The sequence below is a fragment of the Octodon degus genome, unplaced genomic scaffold (genome assembly GCF_000260255.1).
Source record: "Octodon degus isolate 3935 unplaced genomic scaffold, OctDeg1.0 scaffold00031, whole genome shotgun sequence".
Taxonomy (NCBI): domain Eukaryota; kingdom Metazoa; phylum Chordata; class Mammalia; order Rodentia; family Octodontidae; genus Octodon; species Octodon degus.
The window spans coordinates 17,808,111-17,810,009 of record NW_004524607.1 but is presented as its reverse complement, the minus strand read 5'-3'; the positions used below and the strand labels follow the sequence as shown (position 1 = coordinate 17,810,009).

At 38.5% G+C, this 1,899-nt stretch overlaps 1 protein-coding gene across 1 annotated transcript in view; it reads right to left on the bottom strand.

Annotated features, from left to right (window-relative positions):
* Positions 1-1,899, bottom strand: part of Trrap (transformation/transcription domain associated protein) — a 161,216-nt gene that overhangs the window by 135,884 nt on the left and 23,433 nt on the right. The window contains exon 5 of the mRNA XM_023713378.1: positions 246-350. Coding sequence (XP_023569146.1) covers positions 246-350 — 105 coding nt within the window. The remainder of the gene's footprint in view (positions 1-245; positions 351-1,899) is intronic.

The window sequence follows — 1,899 nt, the reverse complement described above, 5'->3', positions numbered from 1 at the left end:
GCTTGTGTTGTGGGGATTGAACCACAGCAACCTGAGCCTGACTGCTTTGTTGAAGCAGCCACTTAAAGAACTGAGCTAAGGGGCAGGCCCCCGAAATAAGGAAAAGGGAATAAAGAAAAACTTTTACTCATAAGAATTAAAACTCCAGTGCAAAGGAAATAGTTGTATAATACTGAATTTTTCTGTAAGAAAACCACTCAGTCTTGACTATGGCTACACAGTAAGAATTAACTCAGAAAGGTTACCTCTAAAAAGCGAAACATCACAGACAAAACATTTTTTGTATGAGGACGAAGATGTTCATTGGTTGGTATTCTATGAATTATTTCAAGTACTAGCTTCCGCAGTTGCTGGTAAGGAAAAAACGGAAACAATGAGATAAAATGCATCAAAGAGTTGTAATTGTCTCATATTTTACATGTATCATGGTTACCCAGTACCTAATAGTAACCACCACAAAAATCAGATGAATCCAATTTGAGCTGGAGTGTGATGGTGTACACATATAATCCCAGTTACTTAACAGTTAGCCTGACCAACTAGAAAGGACTTGCTTCAAAATAAAATTAAAAAGGATTCAGGATGTACCTCAGTGGTAGAGCACTTGCTTAGCATATGTAAGGCTCATGTTCAATCCATAATACCACACACCAAAAAAACAACAACAACAACAAAAAAAAACGTAGATGGATCTAACTTTACAAAGACTCATGAATTACTCAAATCTAATCCAAAATACATACTGAAAATTATTTTCAGTATTTCTACAACTGTGTACCAAAATCAACTGAACACTTCACAATTAACTAGTATTTCCACCAAAAAAACAAATGTGCAAATACAGAATATACTTAAACTGAAAAGGGCAAAACAAACTGAATTTGTTTTACTTTTTGAGACAGGGTCTCACTCTGTAGTTCAGACTGTCCTTGAACTGATGGCAATCCTCCAGCCTCAATCTCCCAAACTGCTGAGATTACAAGTGTGCACCACCATGCCCAGTATCAAACTGAATTTATAAGTTCCCCCTTACAATCTCAGTTTTGCATCCATAATGCAATCTCCAATTATTTTGGACCTAAAGACCAGTTATGCTGGGGATACAGCTCAGCAGCACAATGCCAGTCTGGCAAGTGTGAGGTCATTAAAAAGTTGCATCATAAACTGTATTAAGGGGTCAGGGAAATAGCTCAGTAGAATAAGCGCTTGCCTGGCAAGCACAGCGTCCTGAGTTCAATCCCCACTGCATTAAGCTTTCATGATTCTGTCCGTGGGGCTGACATCTAAAATGCAGGTCAGATAAACAACTTTCTGAACTGGTACAATATAAATATACTTCAACTAGCAATATTTCACTGGTGGTACAGTAATTTTTAAAAGTTCTTTTAAAGATAGGCTAGTTTAAACAGTTACAAACAAATGGTATAATAGCATTGCACTAGAATGATCAAGTAAGGGAGAGGAGTGTGAAGAGTACGGTTGTACAGATAAAATGAAACTGACCATGAGTTTAAAACCTAAAATTAGGGCTGGGGAGATGGCTAAGTGGAATAAGCACTTCCCCGGCAAGCGTAAAGGCCTAAGTTTAATCCCCAGTTCTGCCAAAATAAAATAAAACCTAAAATTAGTAAGATTAGTGTTGGTTGTGAATGTGGGGGGTGGTGTCATTAAATCATTAGTCTTAGCATACATTTGAAGTTTTCTGTTATAAATAATGTACACAGGGCCAGGGAGATGGCTCAGTAGAATAAGCGCTTCCCTGGCAAGCGCAAGGGCCTGAGTTCAATCCCCTGTTCTGCCAAAACAGACTTATATTGGGCTGGGGAGATGGCTCAGTAGAATAAGCACTTGCCTGGCAAGCACAGGGCCCTGAGTTCAATCTCCAGTACCACAAAAATA